The sequence below is a fragment of the Onthophagus taurus genome, chromosome 8, assembly GCF_036711975.1.
Source record: "Onthophagus taurus isolate NC chromosome 8, IU_Otau_3.0, whole genome shotgun sequence".
Taxonomy (NCBI): Eukaryota; Metazoa; Arthropoda; class Insecta; order Coleoptera; family Scarabaeidae; genus Onthophagus; species Onthophagus taurus.
In genome coordinates this window covers 15,886,085-15,908,559 of record NC_091973.1, presented here as the reverse complement: position 1 = coordinate 15,908,559, position 22,475 = coordinate 15,886,085, and the positions used below count along the sequence as shown (strand labels likewise).

Below are 22,475 nucleotides of genomic sequence, written 5' to 3'. Positions count from 1 at the left end.
AAGAACTGGTTTAAAGTGAAATGAACCAGTGAAGTTAACAAAAAAATTAAATGGTAAGTACAAAAGAAAATCTTACTTTATAAAAAAATACAAAATTATCTAACCACACTGATATTTTTTTCTTCTGTATAAAAAAAGGAAAATTCTGACCTTTATTCCAGACTCTTTTGAACGACGGTTGATGACTTCACGATGACAACAATTATACGTAGATACAGCAACGAAATCCAGCACACCTCATTTGGAAAGACTTGTTCGATGGTAAGTACAGGAAACTTGGGTTATGTGGATTCTAATTTACTTCTTTATTCCAGGTTGTACTTGTTTCCGGGATGGGAGATTTCCCAAGATCTTATATAACGAATAAGGCTCTATGTAAAGAGGTGTCTTTACAAAGAACAAAAAAAAACCTAACGTGTAAAAAAAGAAAAAACTGTAAATATGTAAATAGATAATTAGGCAAGAATGTAGGGGTGGATGATTTTATGTAGCGTGAAAGGAGTTTAAATGAATTTAGGTTTAAGTTAGTATTAAGCCAAAATTAAAGAAAATGTAAAAAGAAAAACCTACCTCAAGGTGGTATGAGGTTTTAACCAGCAAAATGAATAATCTTTGTAAAAAAATGTGCAATAAATCCGGTGAAACCGTAATCGTTGAATAATTTCCAAACGAAAAATTAAAGGATTAATTAACTCAGATCCCGATAAATACGGATATAAATCGATCCAAAATTCTACACAGAATTATACCAAAATGTCGACTTAAAATTCTTGTTAACCATCCAAACACTACAAAGGCTGGTTTCAAAAAGAGGAAGAGTAAAATCGTGCACGGGTATTCATTCCCCAAAATTTTATCCAAAAAACTTGCTCCCAAATCGCGCGGTATCAAAAATTCAAAACCACTCCCTCCCTCTATTATTGAAAGTATGAACTTAAAAAAATGCAGACAAAAATTTTAATACAAAAATGAAGAAGAGAAAAAGAAAAGTTTTAAGGTTAAGATTATTGTGTGAATGTAATGAAGGTAATGGAAAAGAAAAAGGCGTTTAAAATGAGCGAAAGGAAAGGATTTACGAAAAGTGATGAAAAGAAAAGGATTTTTAAGTGTTTCCAAGTTCGGCTTGCTGTAAAAGAAAACAACAACAAAAATTATAACAAGGTAAATAAACAAAATGGTATATAATTCCCCGACTTCTGAACAATTACAGACAAATCACAATAACACAAAACCGGACGTTACAGCGTTTGCGTCCTGTTTGCCTTTGGAATCAGTGATAAATTTACAGAAGTTGTCATATGAAATAAACATTTCATTAGCGAACAGTTCCTTTATTCAATTATTCGGAAAAACATTCGGAATCAGTGTCGTTGTCAGCTATATTCTCCTCTTTACGCTTTTTAGGACGGGGTTTAACAAAATCCGTAACAGGAGTAGGGTTATTTGGAGTTTTCCCAACATCTTTGGATTCAGATTCAACTGATGAAGGAGTTCTGCCACGCTTTTTAACAATTTCAAAATCATCGTCAATGACAATGGTGTCCTTGTTGACAATATTGACAATGTCACGTTGGGAAGTTAAATCATTATTGTCGTCAAGATTAGAACTGCTAGTGATTTTTTTAACTGAATTTGAAACCACATCACTGTCTGATGTAGCGCTTACTGACGCAACATTGGGAGGAGAGTAAACATCTGCAACGGTAACCCAATGTCACCAATGCCAGCATTACTTTTGGAAGTGCATCGATTGGCAATGTGGCCCGCCTTTTTACAAATAAAGCAGCGTATTTCGTCCGTTGCCAAAAATATTCTAAAAGTGTTTTTCTCATATTCGATTAATATAGAACTGGGAAGGGCAGTGTTATCCTCTAGTATCAAATACACTTGTCTACGAAAACTTAATATGTGGCGGTATTCTGGCTTATTAATTCCAGCGCCAATAAAAGTAATTGACGATACCATCTGCAACCCTAAAGCTTTTAATTCTTTTTCTATTACTTCGTGTGGTAGTGAGGGAGAAACATTTGATATGACCACTCTTTTAGCCGGTGAAACCATTCGTCTAGCGGAAAGAAATTTACCGTTAACTGTAATGCCGCCAAATAAAATTTTTTGGTTTCGCTTTAGTGACATTAGCAAACGTCTGACTATTGGAAGCAGAAGAATTGTTTGTAGTAACAGTAGTAGAATTGTTTAAATCAATGTCCCGAGGAGAGCCTTCCGCAACGAAAGCACCCTGAGAAACAATAGTAACGGGGTCCATAGTGTCGCTCCTACGCGATAAACACTACTAACAATAAGAAAGGAAGAAAGAAAAGGTCGGCGCAGAGTGAAACACCCCACCCTGGGTGTTTGGTTTGATGTGAACCAGACCGGTTGGCGAACACGAACCATGCCGTCTACGCCGATACCAAAAATTTTTAACGAAAAATAAAAGGAAACCCAAAAAGAAGAAAAAACAAATAAAACTATACCTTCAACAAATCAAGCGTTAAAATGCATATAACACACCACTATCAAAAATAATCAACCCAAGAAATAACCACAGACCAACGATTTTTACCATAAAAGCGGAGCACAACGAAACACGTGCTTGCTCAAGGATGGTTAAAACCGTACTCGATTAAAGAGTTATGTACTTTATTATAAAAACCTTGGATGTCGTTTAAATTATAACCATTATTAAGACCTATTTTTATTATTCTCAAGAGTTCGTGTTTGTAGTTGTTATCATCAAGAGGCACATTAAAGAGTCTATTGAAGAAGAATCTAAATACTGCTTCCTTATGCTGAAGGCAAGTAATAGATTTTTTGGGGATTATGGAGTCTGTGGTGGTAGGTTTACAGTAAATGTTAAAATCGAGTTTATTTTTGTTAAGGTTTCTGGAAATTTGAAGATCTAAAAAATTTTGTGAAAATTGTTTTTCTATTTCTAAAGTGAATTGAAGATTGCTGATATTATTGAAAAGGTTGAACAGAGCTAAAAGTTTGGCATTGTTGCCTTTGTAGATAATCAGTATGTCATCAACATAACGTCCATAAAAGGAAATGTCTGAAGTGAAAAGGTTGTATTTATCGGAGAAGTTTTTTTTTCTAATTGATTAACAAAAATGTCAGCCATGATGCCAGAAATTGGTGAGCCCATGGGCAAGCCTGGTAAAAATGTTTATTGAATATGAACAAATTTTGTTCTATTACTAATTTGAGGGTATCAATAAAAGTGTTAACTTCAATGAAGCTAATGTTAAATGTGTTAAGATTTTTTAAAAGAAACTGTTTGATGATATCTACTGTAATATTCGTGGGTATGTTGGAATATAAATTTTTGATGTCGAATGATATAAGTTTGTGTTCTTTAGTGAAGTGAATGTTTTTAAGTTTATCTATGAGTTGGAGTAAATTTTGTATGTTATATTGAAACTGATTGTAAAAGGTTTTCTGAAGGAATATTTGAAGTTCTTTGGCAATCATGCTGGCAGGTGTGTTGATCACCTTGTTGTTGTTGTTGTTGTTCAACCTTATGCAATTTGATAAGACTTTTTAAAGTGGGAATAAATGGGTTCATTACAATAGATTTAAATGGGTTAATATCAAAATTTTTTAAACATTCTATATTATCTTTAATGTGCTTCCTGAGTGTGTTGTTGTAATATGTAGTAGGGTTCTTTTTAATTTCAATAATGTTGTTTTCTTTAAAAAAGTTTTCAGTTTTTTCTATGTAATCATTGTCGTTTAAAATGACGTATCCTGGTGCAGGATACCCATGTCACCCATGGTGATGATAAGTTTGTTGTCTTTAATTTTTTGTCTGAAGGACTTAAGGTTTTGTCTGATTGAGCGGAGTGTAAAGGAGTTGCCGTGCTCGGACTTAACATTTTTTATGATATCGTGGTTGTCATCAAAAATAGATCTTATGCTAGTGTTGTAAGATAATTGTGCTTCTATTTTAGTAGCGAGCTCAACCGGGCTGGCGTCCTCAGGTAATGAAAACTTGTGATTAACCTTAGGATATTTAACCAATAAAATATCGTCATTTACATAATCCGGGCTTTTGAGACCCGTTATATAAAATCACGTGTAGTCAAAACAGAAACAAAGTTATTGAAGCAAAACTTTATTTATTTATACGTATGTACGTTACAAACGTGAGGTTAAATATGAAAGTCAACATTATTGTTAAAAAAACATTATTGTTTATTGGTTTTAGGGATTAGAGAAGCATTTAGTGCACATTCTAATACTATGCTCATTACAGATATTATTTTTACAAGTAATACATATCATTGTGCTTTTACGATCAATACTTGCCGGACATACTGAACATCTTTTTCTCTTAATTGTTGCACTTGTGTGAGCGGCTGGCGGACCACATATATCAATAAATCTGCTCATACACTCCCGGACAGTACGCCGTAGGTTAAGGTTAGTAGATCTTCTCTGCATATGTGGTATCACTAGTTCCTTCGCTAAATCTTTCAAAAACATTCTGCGTTTGTGAGTCACTCCTATGTTGTAGTTTGGATGTTCCTTCGTAAAGACTATACATATATGCATTGAGTGCTGCAACATCAATGATGTTGAAGAAAAATGTCATGGGCCATCGTTCACTTTGCCTCTTGCACGTGTATGTCGACACCATTTGATCCATGATGTCAACACCGCCCTTTGTTTTTTAATAATGAGAGATGATTTCAGGCTTTCTCTTAGCGTCGTCATTGATAGATGCGTCGTAGTGCATGGTGCTTAGTAAAATTACGCATTTGTTCTTTTTACGTACGCAACTTACCATGGATACGTTATTTTGAAAACAAAACAATGAAGAGTAGACTACACGATCTTTTGAGGCTTCATTTCTTTCGGAATGTCACGCTTGTTCTGACGTAGTGTACCCACAACAGTAATATTTTTATCCAACAGATAAGTTGCTAGCGGAACACTAGTGAAGAAATTGTCTGTCGTGAGATTGCGACCAGAATTATGAATGCCACGCACAAGAGTTTGTACTACTTCAAGCCCTAGGTTTTTGTATGGAGGTTCTCCGGGCTGGCGACCAACATAAACTAAACCATCCAAAGCATAACCAGATGTAGAATAGATTCACCAGATGTAGATTCACACATCCAAAATATTTTAAGCCATATTTTGCCGGTTTACTTGGCATATATTGAACGAATGTGCATCTACCTCTAAACCCAACTAGTTGTTCATCAATAGTTATATTAGTATCAGGTATGACGCAGGTTTTGCATTGCTGAATGAATAAATCCCAAATGTAGGACACCATTGCCAACTTATCGATTTCCAAACGCGCATTCCGGGTTCTCTTGTCGTCAAATCTGACGCATCTTCGTATTTCTTCAAAGCGAAATATGGACATTGTGGCTCGGTATACAGGATTGGTAAATTCATCACAAAATAATTCTCTCGCAGGAACATCCCAGCTTCTGTCAACTCCCGTATGAATAAGTAAACCACACAATGCAAGAAATTCATCAACGGTTACATCTTTCTACGGTTTTCCTTTTGCTCCATAAACACGTTTGCCCTCTAAATTAGTACAGTTCACAATTTCTTGTACAATAACTGGATTTACAAATAACTGAAACGCTTCTTTTGGTGTTGCAGTCATATGTTTCCTTGCTAGTCCTGGCGCACGCCGAATAATGTTGTGTGGTTGAATTTTATTTTTTGCTGGAGGTTCCAAACTCCATACCAGACCACTTGGAACAATGTAACCGCTCGTTGAAGGCTACCAATATCATTAAGATCATCCTCTGAATTATCGTCATCATGATCAGAACTGGATCCAAAATATTCGTCAGGAACCAATTCGAAATTTCTATCTTCTGTGTCATCATTTTCTGCTTCTGACACATCACTTTCTTCAGAAGGCAGATCATCATATTCAGCTGCCCACTGCACCAATATTTCATCATAACCGGGGTCACCAAATCTCTCGCTTTTCACATTCCTTTTTGACGCCATTATCATATTTATCTCACTAGTTCACTCAATCCAACTTCTATTCCAACTGAATGAAAAACAGCTGCACCTACTGTTATACATCCAACAGTAATGCACGTTTTAACTTGCACAGACACGCACAATTTCGCGCAGCACTGTTTGACAAATTATAATAACCCTCAACCTGTAATGAACAAGTTCAAACTTGTTCTATAGTAACTAGTAGCACACGGGCTTCGGAGGCCCGGTTTATGCAAATACGAGGTGCTAATGGAAACGATTTTTTTTTTCGATTGCTAATTACACTTGAATGTTTTTGAATCAAGTGTGTATTGAATAATTGTTTAGAGCATATCTAAATGCTCAAGCCGATTGAAATTATTTTAAGAAAATTATGGGAAAAATTGAAGAATAGACATGTCGCTTAAAAATCGACGATTTTTTTTAACAACGTAAAAATGCCTAAAAAACACATTAAAAATAAAAAGAAAGTGCGGAAAAGTGAAAAAATGACCGAGAAATGAGTTTGAAATTTCGACGTGACGTCACAATTTGTGACGTCACGAATCTTAGTTACGACGTATTTAACACAATTGTACTGGTAACACAGGTCCGAGAAAATAATTTTTCCACATCCGCGCACACAACACGAATAAAGTAAGTAAAATTAAATCATTTTCTCAAATTTAATGAAAGAATTAACAACTTTTGAGTTTTTACCCCTGCTTCGAACCCGACCCGACATTTCGGGATTGCGCACTAGTTTAAATGTTAATTAACCTAACTCAAAATCTAATTGCTAGACAAAATTCGGAAATAAATCAGTATATTAGGTGAATCCGAATGTAACGTTTTTTTTCAACAAGACTACACTAATATTTGACCCACCCGCAGCTAAAAAATCAAATCAATCAATAAAATTAATATTTTGTACCTATTCTGTTCTTAGCGTTACCCAGGTTGCACTACGAGGAAGTAAACGGAGACGCAACCCAAAAATTAAATATATGCGCTGTAATAAAAGTTTGTCCAATTCAAATATTAATATTTGAAATTGCCAAATGTTAGTTATTTTATTGATGATCATTATCGGACAGATACTCATCACCTACATCCTCCGGATCTCGTTGCTCTGTTGGTTTTGTAGGGTGGTACATTGATGCAGCTAATTTATAAAATTCGATTGCCTTATCACCCCTCTTCCTGCACAAGATTTAAGAAACATATATCTCGCAAGATTACCGGGCAGATGGGTCTTCGTCCGGCCTGAGGAGGACAAACTACCCTTAGCATGTCGCCACGTACTCTCTATGACGTTAGTATGCGCGCCTGTTTCGGGGTCTACAAAATTAATCGAATGGTTAACTTTTAAATGCACGTACCCCCATGTCCAAACAATCGTAGGCCCTCCAATAATCGGATGTTATGGTGGTACCTTGCCGTATCCATTTTTTGATGATGGGGAGAAGGGTATCCGCTGATCTGTCCTCTACGATTTCCATGAACACGCGCCCTGTTCCACGTTCGTATCCGCCAAAAACCCATTGGCCCTCAACGCGGTGTCCACGGTGATATTTTCGCTGGTCAAATTTACTTTCGTCAATCTCGACGACAGAGTCCGGACCGCCTAACATCTCCGGGTGCACCAGGTATTTATCCAGTACGACCTCCCGACAGAATGATGCCCAGTCGACCGCAGTTCTTAAGGACATATTGGTTAGCTTTGCGATAAGTGCAAGATTAGCTTTCTCCACCCACAAAAAGATGAAACCTAAAATTTGGGATATTTTCAACATAGACTGTGCAAAAAATGTATCGGTTTGAAACGATACAGTCGTACCACACTTTTGCTTTTTCTGTTTCCTAATGGAAACACGTCCGTTGCATACCCACAAATATCCATCAATTGCTCTAGCCTGTTGTTGTAAGACTAGCGGACACTCACATTTCGGGCACTTGTAATCGCCTTCATTGGGAATGAAACCCCATTCCCTCAGACGATTCACTAACTCCTCTCCTTCAACCAAACGCAGTGGAAACATGCAGAATTCAGTACTCTAAAAAACAATAAAATTATATCTAATATTATGATCAAAATATCCAACTTACCTCAGCCATGTTAAACACGCAAGTAAATTTAAAAAAACGAAAACAGTTTATATAGTACCGAAAAGTACTATAAGTAACTAAGAACTTACCTTACTTAGTCGGAATTTGAAGCCCACGCAACACGCAGTTTGTTTACTAACAACCTTTGTCGAAATCAGTTGACAGTTGACACAATGAACGTGCACAGATCGGACCAGCGGCCGATTAGCACCGAACATTTCCGAATATTATTTCGATTATTTCAATAATTTTTCAGTTCGTAATTTTATAATTGTAATTTTATATAAGAAATTAGGATGCTCTTTGGATACGCCACTGTGATTGGTTGTGAAAAACAAAGAAACGATTGGAATTAGCAGTGGTGTTAGAGCATGGTTGATGACGTCACAAAACGTGACGGCACATCGAAATTTCAAACTCATTTTTCGGTATGTTTTTCACTTTTCCGCGCTTTTTTTTTTATTTTTAACGCATTATTTGAGCGATTTCACACCGGTAAAAATTCTATTCTTCAATTATACCAAATTATGAGTAACTAAAATCTCGCCGGGCCTGAGAGGATCGGTCTTTGCATCCTAGGGTTAAGGTTGCAAAGTTCTATGTCTTTATTGGTGAGGGTGATGTTGCTAAGGTTTATGTACCTGGGAGCAAAGTTAAAATTATTAAGACTATGTAAGGTTATCTTTTCAGAGGGTTTTGTTTCATTTATTTTCTTTATTATGAAAGTCCCATTAGAAGAGACACCAGCTCGGTTGGGGTCATTTAGTTTAACATGTGAAGAGTTATGTCCTAATACATTCTTGCTTTGTAAATTATTGTTGTTGTAGGTTTTTTTATTATTATTTTGTTGTGACATGTGGTAGTTTTTGTCTTTAACCTTGTGAGTTTTTGCTGTTTTCTGCTTTTTAACTTACGTGTTAGTTCCTCATATTCAAGAAAATGCAGTATAGATGAAAGTTTTCTGTGGATTAGTTTTAGGACGGAATCGACCCCCGACAGTTTCTTGTATTGTATCCTAAGGTTCTTTTTTATAAGTTTCATTTCAATATCTAGTTGTTGGTGTTTAAATATTTTCGGTATCTTGATTTTAAAAACTTTGGGTGTAACTTTGTGTGTGATTGCTTGATGTTACTTATTATTTCTGGAATGCGCTGATTCAAACACACTTCTTTTATTGTATTTAAATTATTCTTTATTTTATTTATTTTACACTTGTTTATAAGGAGTTGATTGAGATATTTAACAGTTTGTGAAATTTGCGAAGTTTTTCTATATTATGTATATGACTGGTATGACGTGAAAAATATCGAAAGACGGGCTCTACATTTTGAGCGCACAGGCTATTTTATACCTTTTTGGGAACACAAAAAGTTGTTCTCGACTTAACCAAAATTAAAAATAAAATTGTGTACTTAACTGCTATTAATTTTAAACCCTAAAACTGATAATTTGAAATAAATCTTAACACTTGATGTGAAAAGTTTATTGTATCTCTCGTGTTTAAGTCTTAACAACAATACGATGAACATGGAATCCCAAATCGCTAAATGGATAAGTTGTTGATTGCTAAAAAAGGGGTTGTTTACCTGATGGGTAATAGATGGCGCTGTTATAATTTTAAAATTTAAATTTACCTGATGGGCGATAGATGGCGCTGTTATAATTTCAAATTTTAAATTTACCTGATGGGCAATAGATGGCGGTGTTATATTTTTAAAATTTAAATTTACCTGATGAACGATAGATGGCGCTGTATTATATATATATTTTTTTTTAATTTAAATTTGCCTGATGAAAGATAGACGTTGAACGCTTAAAAACATGCCTCACGACGCGCACACGCAGGAAATTAGGAATATATCGGAAATAATAGAATTTAATTTCCCCCAATCAACCCAATTTATTATAATAAAAATTACACCTTAAAAGTTTATACGCGATTAAACAAATAAACTTTAACATTTGTGGTACTTTTTTACAAATTCAATTATATGAGCAGGCTTCGGTTTACACTAAATCTTTATAGACTAAACATTGATCATGTAACTTCAAAAATTTGTTGATCGGCAATATTCTTAGCGAGCCGGGTAGGCAAAAACGCTGAGAAAAAAGATGCTTCGCATGTAGAATGAGCTGAGGTAAATCCAACTGAAGTTCGGATAAATTCTTTTTCGGTTTAAATTCACAGAAGCCCAAAACACTGAGACGACGAGACAATGCCATTCATTTGTCGATGCGTGGAGTTTACGAAGTTAACTGAAGTACAAATTACCTTCGTATAAAAAAGTTTCTAGAAATAGTAGGTATTATTGTTACATAAATTGCAAATTAAACAGTTTTTATTAAATCACTGAGGTTAAGTAACGTCCAATGCACCATGCAAAACACATCTTATCAAAAGTTTCTGGACAAATATGTAATAGGTAAGAACTATGACGTTATCACAATCGCAAACCAACGTCTTTCGTGTTTCAATAAAATATTTTAAATTAAAGTAAATAAACGATTGTCTTTAGGTGTCCAACTGTTATGGGATGAACCCAATCCTACCCACTTAACAGACACCTTATTCTTTATTCTCTTTAACACTTTTTCAACAAGATATACGTTTCTCATTTATTAGGTATTAAACAAATCTCTTCTTTGTTTAAAGAGCCCTCATAAAATAAAGTGGTTTGATAAAAAAGCAGCTTTGATTGGAGCTCTGTTACTTAAAAACATCAAGTAAAATATGGGATGTTATCCAAAAACAAGGTGTCGGTGGTGTAAATTAATGAAATATATATACGTACTCGAAATCTCGTTGATCAAAGAGACAGGAAAGATTTTTGAAAAGTCTTTTATAGACAAATGAAATACAAAAAACCACACCTGCGCGAAAACAAAATTTCGCAGCACTCTCTCATAAAGAGAAGAAGAAAATAAGAAAATTGTAGGATGTTTTAGAAATAAAGAAATGGAAAAGGAAAAATTTTGGGAAATCAAGAAAATGTTGCTGAAAGAAAATTTATTATATAAACAAAATGTAAATAAAAATTTTAAAAAATATTAACAAGAAAAATTAAATCAAATACGAATTTATGCAACTCAAAATACTCTAAGATAAGACAAGTCACAAACATTAAACAAATAAAACATACATAAATTTTTGGAATGTAACAACACCTCTCATTCCCCCTAAAATAATTTTCCCCAGGAAATTTCTTACTAATGAAATCCTAAGATGGGTTAAGGAAAAGGAACACAACACTGTCTTACACAATACTCAATACTCTTTAAGGTCTATTAGAATAAGCCGTGATAAGTGAATATATATATATATTTTTTTATTTTAACTAACTACTGTATGTTTTTGGGTTTTAAATGAGAAACATGCCAGTGACCCTGCATTTCATTTCCCTCCATATCCTCTAAAATATAACTGTCTAGGGACAATTTCTTTCGAACTCGATAAGGCCCTATGTATTTTGTTAACATTTTCGCCGTAATTCCCTTTACCAAGTCCGATAACGCAAAATTCCGTCTTCAAACTATAGTTCCCGGTTCGTAGTTCACTACTCGATGTCGCAAATTATAGTGATCACCAGCTCGCTGTGATGCTGATTTGATTCGCGTGTATACTTCTTGGTATAATTTGCCGAAATCGTCAGTACGTTCTCGAATATGAGTTTTAGTTAGTGTTAACGCGGCAACCCATACTATTTTACGCCTTGTTAATGCACTCCGTATTTCGACTGGGTCCGCAAGATTAAAAATTATTCCGTATCAATCATTCGTTCTGTAACGCTCATAAGTTTGATTCACGCGATTTTATAATACACGGCTAGTGCTATAAATCTAAAATATCACATTTATATTCTGTATGGTGGGTGGGAAATCACAATAGAGTAAGAATTATTAAAATTATATTTATTTGGTCTTTTTTTACGATCATCATTATTGCAACCAGCACCCTTCTTTAGAGCCCGGCTTATTGCCGCGCGTTCATTATTGGTCCTTCGAGGCGGATCCATCCGGAATTTGGTCTCTTTGGTTCAGATTTTCGCCCACATTTTCATCCAAATTTTTATTTTACGGGATCGAATCCATTTTTCACCATCTGGTGTCATTCGTCCTTTTCAAAACCACGTTTCTTCACTGTCTTCGATTCACCAAAACCTATCTTGGTGCACATCTGGTACCTAAAAAACTGGTTACGGCTAATTTTAGTCATTTTCGAAAATATTTTCGGATACTTACGCTATTTTAAGAATCCGAATACGCGATTCTTCATCATTTTTCAAAAATACATTTGCGTTATTTTACCTTTTCCAAGAATTTTCACTTTTCTTTTAGTTTTTTTGAACGAATTTAATTTATTTTCCTCTTTTTTCGTTTCTATAGCGAAATTAATCGCGATCCTTTTTTAATCATTTATATTTTTTCTTTACGATTTTCACTCACTGGATTCATTCATAGTGGAATTTATTTTTATTTCTTTTTTTTTTCGGTTTCTCTCTTCCCTTTGGAAGCATCCTCTTTTAGTTTCTTATTTCATTTGTTTCATTTTTTTTTTGAAACTTGTCTATTTGGGTTTAATCATGGCTGACAAACTTGCGAAATTAATCCTAAAACGTACTACTTTTATTAATCAAATTTCTGAAACACTCACATTCGGACATGCCTTACCTTCCAATCCTGTTAATCCTATGAAAAATCAAATTTTTTCTGAAAGAGCAAGCGATGTTTCCACGATTTACGGTAATTTTCAAACGGCACACAATTCAATCATTCGTCTCTGTAATGAAGCCAAGTTCAACGCTCAAGATGCCATTCGTAAACAAGTGGATTTAGAATATTATGAAATTAAAGCCTTACTTCACCAATTATCAGAACCAGCTACATCAGCAAATGTTCTCTCCCCAGTAAATACAAATTGACTAAACTTCAAATTCCAATTTTTGATGGAATATATAAAAATTGGCACACGTTTTTCGATCTATTCAGAACCATGGTACATGAAAACCAGTCACTATCTCCTATTGCAAAATGTCAGTATCTACTCACATCGTTAACTGGAGAAGCCTTTAATCTGTTGAAAGGATTTCCGGTAACGGAAGCCAATTATAATATCGCCTATAATACATTAAAGGGACGTTATCAGAACAAACGCCATTTGGCGACGCTTTACTTCAAGGAAGTCACTAATCTAAAACCTCTGAAGGAGGATTCTCCTAAGGGTTTTCGTTCCCTTATAGATATCTTTCAAGAAAATGTAGAAGGTTTTCGTACATTGGGCTTTCCCGTAGATCAATGGGATTTTCTATTATTTAACTTGTTACTTCAGAAAATTAATTCTTCTATTAAAGCTACTTTTGAAGCCGAACATTCGGAATTTGAGATCCCGACATATAAGCAACTGATTGCGTTTCTAGAAAAGAATGCAAAAGCTTTAGAGACAGTACTTTTAACATCAAATGATAAAACTTCCCAGAGCCGTTCAAAAAAAATATAAGCAATAAATATGTAAATTTAAAAATTGAACAAGGATCTTCCAATTCTGTCAATTTCCAATATCTTTCATACAAAGAAAATCATCCTATTTATCGATGTAATTTATTTCGATGTCATTTTAGTTTAAGTAAAAGGCATACAACACATCAATGTAAATCTACACATCAATGTCACACATGCAAACAGCATTACCATACTTTATTACACCTTAAACCTTCAAGCACACCTAGTATTCATGTTGGAACGTCCTACAATGAAAATCAATATTCTATTGAGGAGGATAAACACAACATTCTCTTACCTATCGCTACTTTAAACATTAAAGACCAAAGAAAATACTCGAAGATTCTTCCTGTGAATAAAGTTGGTTTTATGTGACCTTTCTTTAGTCCATTGGAGTTACGCAGATGATACCAAGTTGATTTTTCTTCAGCAACACTTCTGGTAGGATCAGGAAAAAAAAGATATTTGGTCGGATCGTCCCAATGAGGTAGATGTTACTAATTTTCAACAAGAAAGTCCTCTCGGAAAGAAGTCCGTACCAGAAGGGTAAGGTTCCCGAAGAGATTTCGGATCAAAATATTTTCCCCCAGGAATAAAAGTTATTGAAAATTGCTGTCCGTAATAAAAACCTGGATAAAGAAACCAAAGAAATAAAAAAATTGAAGAATAGTTTTAGGATTTTTTTTTGTAGTTCTAGGATAGTTGAGATGAATGAATAGGTGAAAGGGTGGCTGAATGGTTGAAAGGTGAAGGATGAAAGTGAAAGGGTGTAAGAATTAATAAAGGAAACCTTAGAAAATTTACCTCAGGTGGTCGAGGTTTTAGACCAGAGTAAAATGTAGAAAATAATAAGAAATACGCTTAAATCCGGATAATCCGTAAAAGAAAATCACTTTTCCCACAGTTATACTTAAGTGATAAAATGTAAATAAAAATTTAAAAAAATAGGAATTTATGCAACTCAAAATACTCTAAGATAAGACAAGTTACAAACATTAAACAAATAAAACATACATACATTTTTGGAATGTAACAATGTTTTCTACGAAACAACTCAACAAGTTTTCAAATATTCGATAATTTGACGTAAGTTTTTAATTATAACCAGACATGTAGTTTATTTTTTAAGAATACATACTTCTGAAGGTGCCTTAAAAGGGCGAAACCGGTCAAGGCGCAATTAGCAATAAATAAAGTCCATTGTTTAAGTGCACGTTAGTATATCTTTATTCCGAATTACAACACAATGGTCAGCAAGGAAAATCAAGCCATATTGAATATTTGTCTTTATTAAGATCAAGTCGGAACGTCATCGAAAAGAACCGTTTAATACTATTATGGATACTCCGAAGAGAAAACGTGGTAAGTTATGCGTAGAAGAGAAAGTAAGAATTTTAAAATATTTTCAGGACCCACCAGGAAGAACATCCAACATCAACAGTAAATAGCGTACAATTTACTGTAAAAGCCGCAGGTAACTATATTGTATATCGCTTCGTGCTTCCAATTCAATTTGCGATTGGGGTAGGACTAAGAGGAATAAATTTTATTCATTTCATCATCAAATTATTCATTTAACATTTCAATGGGATTAACCCAAAATGGATAATATAATATTTAGAAATCATATCATACTCCAATTGCAAATGTAATTGATAGCACGGTATTACAATAAATAATTATTTTGCTGCATTTTTGTAAATGTGTCGGAGAGGACCGTTTATAATATTTGAAGGGAAGTCGACGAAAATGGTCACGTTTTACCCTCGATGAAATACCATAGAGCAATGCAGGGAGTCTTGCACAAAATTTGTGAGGACCAAAAAGGTATTATTCGTAGAATAATTCATTCTTACTTTTTTAGGAACATATGTCCAACGGTAAATTCGACACCACAGAAATTCGTAGCAGATATTGAAAGTAACGAAGATTTGCCGACTCTTAAAATGCATTTTTGTTAAAAGAACCTCTTTAAGTACGCTATTGCATGAAATGAATTTTAGGTAAATGTTTTAAAATCTGCAGTAAATAAAAATCTAATACATTTCTTATAGGTATGTTAAAAGGGGAAAAATGCAATAATGGTGGAGAAAGATGAAATTATTTCTTGGCGGCGACATTACCTTCAACAAATACGCGACTTTCGACAAGAAGGAAGACCGATATATAACATGGACGAAACTTGGATTAACGCAGGACACACTGTGGGTAAGGTTCGGACAGATATGTCAGTTAATTCGGCCAGACAAGCTTTTGTAGATGGTTCGTCCACAGGTTTAAGGAGTCCACCCGGGAAAGGAAAACGGCTAATTATCGTCTATATCGGAAGTGAAGAGGGATGTGTTGAAGATGGACAGTTGGTCTTCCGATCAAAAAAATCTGGAGATTATCACGATTGAAATGAATTCAACGCATTTTGAAGAATGGTTTGTCAGCATATTTGCGAAGTTGAAGGAGAATGCGGTAATTGTAATGGACAATGCCCCATATCACAGCATGTTTCGTACGAAGAAAACACCTTGAAAAGTGATCTAGTACGTCTTGTTAAAGAAAACGCAACGTCAACGTCGTATGTAGTAGATGAATTAGTAAAAAATAGTTCATGCTTCGTTTTGCTATTGCCTCCGTATCACTGTGAGTTAAACCCAATAGAGCTCATATGGGCTCAAATAAAAGGATATGCTGCTCGCGCTAATAATACTTTTAAAATTTCAGATGTTTTGAAATTGTTCCATGAGGCATTAACCCACGTCAGTACAGAAGATTGGAAGAAGTCGATTGAATATGTAAAGAAAAAGGAAGAAGAAATGTGGATGATGGATAGTATGTATGGTAGCAATATACAACCCTTGATAATTCATTTGGAAGAAGAAGGTGATGATGATGACGAAGGTGCATATTAGTAATTGTTGTTTTTTTTAAATAAATATCAGTGTTATTAGATTGACAATAGAGTTGTTTAACTCTTGTATTTATATCAATGTTTAAGTGTGATTTGTTTAAGAGTTTTTAGATTATTGATAAATGTTTTTAATTGGTTTATTTTTAATTTAAGGAGGATAATAGTGTCTTATCATTATAACATATACATAATAATACTTCCATTTTCCAAAGTAATATTAAAAGAAATGTAAATATTTGTAAATATTATAGCTTTCAGTCATATATATAAATATAAAACACCTCTTCTCAGTGGTAATTTGTTTTATTTTTTATAAAATAATGTTTTAATTTTATAAAAAATAAAACAAATTACCACTGAGAAGAAGTGTTTTATATATATGACTGAAAAATTTGAATCTCGGTAAAACAAAAATTTCTATATTAAACTGTGCCTTATAGACCCTGCTGGGAGTAGGCGGTTACATAACGAAGGTTACATAACCGAGCAGTCCCTTTTTTTAAGAACCTGTCACGGTGATTTATCACTGCACAAATTAAACGGTACCACTTTAGAAAGAAGAAAAAAAAATTATTATATAAACAAAACAATATTTTTTTTAAATATTTAGCGGGGAAGGTGTAAGTTATGACTAATAGTAAATGTTATTAATATTAAGTAGGTTAAGAGTAATAAGGCTATTTAATAACGTTAGTACAACAAACATAACAACGTTTGTTAGCGGTATGTCTAGTATAAGTATAGTGCACCTAAGTTGTACCTACTTATATCACGGTACATTTATTCAAATAAAAAATAATAAGTTAAAGCCTGATACTGTTTTCTTTTATAATGATGCAAAAAAGGGTGTTGACTTACCGAACCAAATGTTTTCGTATTATAGTTTACGAAAATCCGTGAAATGGTACAGAAAAATTATCATACAGTTAATATGCGGAACTATTAGATAAATTTAAGAAAGTTTCTATATTTGTTGAATTCTGTTATGTCATTTAATAGCAAATCATTATCATTTTTATTATTAATATGTATAAAATATTACTCGTAGAGGTCCAGTTCTCTGGATTTTTTAATTTTCTTGAGAAGTTTGGCGTTTTCTAAAGAAGATTTATGGTTGTTATTCTTTAAATGCTTAAAGACGGTGGAAGACTCTTTGGTAAAGTGTCCTTTGATTCTGGTTTTAAGGCTTCTACCAGTTTGGCCTATGTAAAAATGTTTACATTCATTACATCTTAATTCGTAAACATTTGTTCCTAACGTTATTAGTATGCGAATGTCGCGTGTGCCAATCGAGACTTACATAAAAATGGTTGTAAAACAGAGAATCTGAGACATATCGAAAAACGGCTACGTACTTACCTAGAATAAGATAATACAAACTTTTGAAAAAAAAAATCTTGAAAATCCGTTGAAAATGTGGAAGTTATCGTGTGCACAGATTTGAAAAATGTAGTTTCCAGACAAACGCGTTTAAAGTTTTCGAATGTAAAAAATTGTATATTTTTAACAGCGATTCCTGCACCATACAGCTGTCCTTCCTGAAGCTTATTTTCATCTTCTGCAGCTTTTCTGTCTGACAGTAGGCTTCTACGAGATTCTTTAGCCTCAGCAGTCATGGAGCGCTCAGCGCGAGCAATGCGATTTAAATCCGTTTCATGACAAAAGTCGAAGCACGATCTTCCAATTGTTAATTTCAGTGCTTGCACTATTTCCATAATGCTTGTAAGACTGTTATTAAAATTGCAAGCAGCTATATCAGACGCAATGTCAACCACTTTCTTGCCACTATGAATTGTTTTTGGTGCGATAGACCATAACGCGGCGTTGTAACTTTCATTGCTGTTTTGCGTATATCCCCCTAAACATCTTGTCAAAAGATCTTCCCTTGATAGTTCTTCTTACGCAGGTTTCACTGCGTTGAAAACATCATTGCCGATTGCTGGCTTGTGAGTGTACTCATCGATTTCTGACAAAGCGTACGCTTTTTTCCAGGAACACCACGAGTCAGCACCAACTGGACCATTGTCATGATTTGGAGTTTCATCTGTTGAAATTTTATGATACAAAGTAGCCCAGATCTCTTTTTTCATGTCCTTCACGGAATCGCAATTTCTGCGAATAGCCAATCCATAATATAAGGAAAGTTCATCAATTAATTTTCCTGTTAATTTTCCTTTGCCTCCTAATCCGCGGTTGTTTCTTTTTAGATTTCGTAACCGTGTGCCCATTCGTTTCTGAACGTGATCGACGCATTCTTTTTTAGTTTCTATTACACTGTCATACGGCTGAGCGTCCATAATACCTTTGAAGGTTTTGCTGTCTCCATCTCCTACGTAAAAAGAGTACTTCAAATTATGTTTTTCTTCGGATCGTTGAAACATCCCTACGACGGAGTCCACTTCCATTTTTCCTTCAATAGCGTTTTTGAAAAATGATATTTTATGTTTTTTTTAACTTTTTTGTACAACAAGAACTGTGTTCTATTATGTGGTAGAATTTGGTTTAATTCGGAGGTGCCCATCAGGGCGAAAACATCCCTTTTTCGGGGGTGGGGGTTGAAAAAATTTTTTTTTACCAAGTGGGGTTGTAAGCTGTTTTTCAGGGTAACAGTGACCTGTGTGTGAATTTGGTAACCCAAATCGTATTGGTTACGGAGTTATTAGTTTATGGCTGGGATTTATGGATAACTTCACACCAGTTAATGATGATAAAGTTCGAAGACCAGGATGTATAAATTTATGATGTGTTTCTTCAATTATTAGTTGTGTTAATCGACAATTTTTCGGTAATAATAATTGATGTTTATGCTCGAATGGTATTTCAGCACAACGTAATCGACCATCCACCCTGAGCAACCCATCTCTATCCATGAACGGAGCGAGCTGCCGATAATAAATTTGAGAAAATTTGTTTAGCAATTCGTCTAGTATATTGGTAGATACATCTGTGGTACAATTTATTATTGCTCGTTTCTCTTTATTAACCTCTTTATCAGATTTGTTAAGTTGTTGGTTTGGCCAATTATTGTATTGTTGGGAAAGCCATTCAGGACCGTTCCACTAAATATTAGCATTTAAAAGTTGATTTGGATACAGACCACGAGAAGCACAGTCTGCTGGATTCTGCGATGACGGAACATATTTCCAAGTTAGCAACAAATACCTTCCATTTATGAGGAGAGGATTTGATCCAGGATAATACAACCTGAGAATCCGACCAAGCGGTTATGGAATCGATTGTAATTACAGACGCTATGGTGTTTTTAATGATTAATAGGAAATCAACAAGAAGCGTAGCTCCGCATAGTTCCAATCTGGGTATAGAAATAGTTTTCAATGGGGCAATGCGGGACTTTCCACCGATGAAATAAGTTTTAATGAGTTCATCTTGATTTTGATAACGTAAGTAAGCTGCAGTAGCATATCCCACCTCAGAGGCGTCACAAAAGAGGTGAAGCTCACAAGTTTTATAATCACTAGATGACATGAAGCGAGGTATTTCGAGATTTGATAATAAAGTTAATTGTTGCTTAAAGTTTTCCCATTGTGTTACCACGTGATGAGGTGGAATATCATCCCAATCACAATGAACTTGCCAAAGTTGTTGAATAAAATGCTTAGCTTTGAATGTACGTGGTGCTAAAAATCCCAATAGATCATAAATCCGAGCAATATCTGAAACAATACCATAGTATTCTTTTGTCGAATGATTTGAACGAGGTAAATATTGGTATTTAAAGTTGTCCGTGATTACACACCAATGTGATCCCAGAATTTTAACAGTAATTGAGTCTTCATAGTCTAAAGACAGTAATGATTGCAAATCAGTTTGAAATATGGTTTCCAAAAGGTGTGAACAATTACTTGCCCACTTGCCGAGCTCAAACCCCCCTTTCCGTAGAATAGCAATTAGATCTTCCTTTAATGTAAGTATATCTTTGATTGATGTTGCACCGGTGACAATATCATCAACATAGACATTAAAAAAAACCTATACACTAACGTGCCTATAGATAAGTCCTTGAAAATTATTGAGAAACACCTTAAACGTCACATGAATGATTTTGATGGTGTTGAGAATGAGAACATAAAAGACCTTTGCTCCATCATCAGATTCATATGTAAACAAAATTTTTTCCTTTCTAACAATAAATTTTTCACTATGACTAATGGCTTGCCTATGGGTTCTCCGATTTCGTGTATCATCGCCGATATTTTTGTTAATAATCTAGAAAATAAATTGGTCTCATACAAATACTCCATTTTCACTAAAGATATTAAATTCTATGAAAGGTATGTTGATGACATTATTATTATTTACACGGGGAATCCGGCTAAGCTTAAAGCTTTGTTCAACGTTTTCAACACCATCAATAATCTAGAATTCACCATGGAAAAGGAAAACAATAACCGTATAAATTTTGTGGATCTTACTCTCATAAAGAATTACAAGGATGGTTTTATCAATTTCGACATTTACAGGAAACCAACAACTACTGATTGTATCATCCCCAAGAACTCTTACATTTGTACTGCTCATAAAAAAGCTGCACTTAATTTTTTGTTCAACAGATTAACTACAACACCCCCCTTAATAAAAATAACTTTCAAACAGAACTTAACAATATAATAAAAATAGGAATTAATAACGGCTATAACATCACCTTTTTGCAAGATATTAACAGTATACATAATAATAATATTAGAAAATTAGTTTACCCAAATTTCCAAACCAAAAAACAATACTTAACTTTAACTTATAGCCATAACTTGAACAAACTTAACAAAAATATTAGAAAACTTAACATCATCCCAGCGTTCTTGATGTCATTCTCTATGAGGAATATTTCATAAACAAATATAAAAAGGATAATGAAGAAAACCTACTCAACGACATTTCCGACTTTAACAACCAGAGATTTTTTTCTAAAAATGTTATCATATCCATTTTTATTTTAAATAGTCAGGTTCATTTCAAGAACTGCATTTCAAATTTTCCCGCTTTCTTAACGTTCAACTATCCTTAACCTACAACTTGTTTCAATTACGCATCCTCAGTCCGCTCAAAGATGTCGAAACGAAGAGTGTGACTTAAGATAGATTTTCCGTTTAATAATTTTATATCTTTTGCAATTACGTTAATGAATGCAAATGATCCCTCATGAATTCGACGTATTTCTTGTGAAGTATATCATCTCTCAACAAACGTTTCTCCAATAATTTAAATCGTTTCAGAGCAATATCATATGAATTTCCAAGAATAGGTTCTTTGGTTCTAAACGGGAGTGATACAATAAATCTGCCATTAATATCACGACGATAATTATTTTTGTAATGAGTTTCACATTTTGCCTCTTCAATTGACATCATCTTGATTTCAGTAGTAGATTCCAATTCCCAAAAGCGTTGCATTGATAAATGTAATGAGTCATCAATTGTTAAGATAGATGTTGATAAAGACATGGATGGTAATAATTTGGATTTTCCCATCACTATCCACCCGAACACTGAATACACAGCCACAGGATCGTCCTGACCACCACAGACACGACCACCAGTAAACAATTGATGTACCAATTCTGCTCCCAATAATATATCCACTTCTTCGGAAGGAGAATGATGTTCGGGATGGAATTGGAGGCATTTAAGATAATCGTAGGATTGTATAATAGAAGATAATGAAGGTTGAGCGGAACATATTGAAGATGTAACAATAGCTTTCAGATTAAACGATAAGTTTCCTGAATGGCAAGGTTGAATGATGCAATTAACACTTTCTTTGTTACAGATGGACGTCATCGAGTTTAAACCCTGTATTTCTAACGAAGAATTATTTTGTCGTGGCAAACGAAGTCGTTGCAGTAGCTTGGTGGTAATACAATTTGACGTGCTTCCAGAGTCAATCAATGCACGTGCCAAATGAGGTTGACCAAATTGATCATAAATGAATAAAGGCGATGGGTAAGATAACTCGACGATTTTCTGGTTTTGAATGATTATTT

At 34.2% G+C, this 22,475-nt stretch overlaps 1 protein-coding gene and 1 long non-coding RNA gene across 2 annotated transcripts; one reads left to right on the top strand and one right to left on the bottom strand.

Moving 5' to 3' along the window:
• The first annotated feature begins 14,720 nt into the window (after positions 1 to 14,720).
• On the top strand, positions 14,721 to 16,585 carry LOC139431159 (uncharacterized). The gene is made up of 4 exons (XR_011641463.1): positions 14,721 to 15,384; positions 15,437 to 15,575; positions 15,627 to 16,206; positions 16,288 to 16,585. It is a non-coding gene; the product is annotated as an uncharacterized lncRNA (long non-coding RNA).
• A 5,021-nt stretch (positions 16,586 to 21,606) lies between these two features.
• Positions 21,607 to 22,272, bottom strand: LOC111422932 (uncharacterized). The gene has a single exon (XM_023056191.2). It carries the CDS (start codon positions 22,270 to 22,272, stop codon positions 21,607 to 21,609), a length of 666 nt encoding a protein of 221 aa, XP_022911959.2.
• Between the last annotated feature and the right edge of the window lie 203 nt (positions 22,273 to 22,475).

Coding starts and splice junctions, on each gene's coding strand:
- LOC111422932 (XM_023056191.2), bottom strand. CDS start 22,272: ATGACGTCCATCTGTAACAAAGAAAGTGTTAATTGCATCATTCAACCT.